General features: G+C 43.4%; 1 protein-coding gene across 1 annotated transcript in view; it reads left to right on the top strand.

The window, feature by feature from the left end:
* AQR (aquarius intron-binding spliceosomal factor) overlaps positions 1 to 2,505 on the top strand; it is a 110,168-nt gene that overhangs the window by 66,654 nt on the left and 41,009 nt on the right. The window contains exon 24 of the mRNA XM_019518940.1: positions 2,290 to 2,399. Within this exon, the coding sequence (XP_019374485.1) occupies positions 2,290 to 2,399 (110 nt within the window). The remainder of the gene's footprint in view (positions 1 to 2,289; positions 2,400 to 2,505) is intronic.

Below are 2,505 nucleotides of genomic sequence, written 5' to 3'. Positions count from 1 at the left end.
AGAGTTGTTCTGAGAGTACTTTGAGTTTTTTCCACAGACCTTGACAAGCTAGTCCTTACCCCCAAGGAGGAAGTCCCATCCCATTCCTACTCCTGTTTCTCTGGTGATTTCCCTTTCTAGAACATTGACATCATCAGATTATGAAGAAGAGCAGGAGTGCAACATCGTTCATTAGGTCTTGCAGAATTACCTGTCATATCGTCTGGTCTACACTAGAAAATTTCTGCTGTTACAGTACCATCATTTAGAGTTATGAATTGATTTTTGCTAACATAAAAATTCTATGAAGTAGCATGCATTGATGCGCAGTCATAGAGTCATAAACATGCTGTTTCTATTTTATCTTCTTTTTCAGGGCCCAAATATATTTGTCAGCAGAAACTCCTTCTTTGTCTACCCTAGGAGGATTTCTTAGCATAAGTACAAGAGCAGGCCTTTTCTAGTAGACTAGATCTTGTATGCAGCCAAACCTTTAATAACTTCTTTTGTGTGCCACCTCACCTCTCTAATCTTTTCTGGTAAGGTTCCTACTAAGCACAACAGAACAGAAGTCACTTCCTCCTTTTCTTCTAAAACAAATGTGAACAGTAATGCTGTGGACCTGTGGGGTCAGGCTACAGTGGTACAAGGGTTGTAGAGAAAGAGACTGGACTAATGGTTGCAAGTGTTTGTGGGTGTTTCCATTTTATTTCTCATTCAAATGTAAGTGAGGTAAATAGTGAAAACCTATTAAACAGCACTATTCCACCAGTGTTTACAACACAGTTTAAGAGATACTACTGCGCAGTTGTTACTATGCATTTATTTAGTACTTGTGTTAGCACAGGAACCAGAGCTACTGCACAGTAGCATTGGCGAACGTCATTTAGATGGCACTACTGCTGCACAGTAGCCTAATAATGCTGAACAGTACCATATTAGCACTGCTTATGCTGTGATGCACTACTTCACAGTATTTTCCAGCTACTGTGCAGTCAGGGTCTCATGTAGATGTCCCAAAAGTGAAGTATATCCAAGCAATTGAAACTAAGGCAGTCATTTTAAAATCTTTTCAAAGCCATGGCACCTTTCCAGCATTTCTTTAAATGTGGTGGCATCCCCAGTTAAGAAGCACTGTTGTTGTTCTCTCAACATATGTCATTGCTTCTCAGCTGAGTGTTACTACCTCCAGATAAAACTGCCCTGCACATGCTGCCTGCAGCAGTCTGGGTAGGACTGCAATATGTGATTTTGCTACTCCTGCATTAATGTTACCTGATCAGGCTCAAGCAGGCAGAAGTTGCTTTGTGCTGTACAGCCAGTCCTGGCCCAGATCCTCCCTATGTCCCTCCCAGAAACAGAGGCCCATGGGTGAAATTTCCTCATGCTTTCTTGTCTCTGGGAGTGCCTTAATGCAGGGTTTGTCAACCAGGGTTAAGTGAACCCATGGGGGTACTTTGAAAGGTCCCAGGGGCACACGGGGTTGGGCAGAGATGGCGTGCTGCCACCATGCACTGCTGCCTCACAGGAGCAGGGCAGGGGTGGGACGAGAGCAGGGCCGCACAGATGCTGCACTGCTGCTGCTTGCCGCACTCCTGCTCCACATCTGGCTGCTCACCACCCTGTCCCTCCCCGCTCTGGATCCAGCCACTTGCCACCCCCTGCCCCCACAGGTACACTTATTAAAATGGCAGTTGCTGGGGGTACACTTATTTAAAAAGGTTGAAAACCCCTGCCCTAATGCAGTTTTACCTGGCTGCTATTGTGGCAACAGCAGCACATGTTGCAGCACCCCTGAGCTGGGGAGTCATGATACCCCAGGGTGCCATGGGTGGACAAAATTTAATTACCCAGTTGGAACTTTTAGCTAAAACACCTTCCAGGAAATAGACAAAGCTTTTGTAGATTACTGGATATTACCCATATATGGTAAATATTGAGCAGACAAAATCTTTATGCAAGTCAGTGCTGTCATATCAAATAAGTGCTAAGAAGTGCATTCCTTGAAATAATTCAGTAAACAAATGGCTAGTGTCTTCTTAAATCACAATCTAGAAATGTGGGTGAATTGCTTTACAAGCTGTAGATACGTGTTAGTGAAAAGACAGCAGTATCAATGGACTACTTCTCCCCCATCCCTGAGGTGTTAAGAGCTCTAATTTAAGTATTGTCTTCATGTTGCTTTAGTTTCAGCTCTTACCAAAATAGGTATTAATTTCCAGCTTGCTTACCGGTAAATCTCCAGTTTTCCCTGCAAGAGCCTCTGAACTTCTAAAAACTACCCTTTCCCCTGTTCTTGTCAATCTTTAGGCCTTGAACCAGCTGTTTGAGAAAATCATGGCTCTAGACATTGATGAGCGCCACCTCCTGCGTCTGGGTCATGGAGAGGAGGAATTGGAGACGGAGAAAGATTTCAGCAGGTGAGTTAATGGCCAAGAGGGATGTGCTAACAATAAGCTAGTTTATGTAAATATTAGAGTTGCAATGTTTGTTTAAATTCCTCCTACTTTCATTGTAAATAAATAA

Source organism: Gavialis gangeticus, unplaced genomic scaffold, assembly GCF_001723915.1.
Source record: "Gavialis gangeticus isolate Ggan-Ray unplaced genomic scaffold, GavGan_comp1, whole genome shotgun sequence".
NCBI classification, from domain to species: Eukaryota; Metazoa; Chordata; order Crocodylia; family Gavialidae; genus Gavialis; species Gavialis gangeticus.
This window is presented reverse-complemented; position numbering and strand designations above follow the sequence as displayed.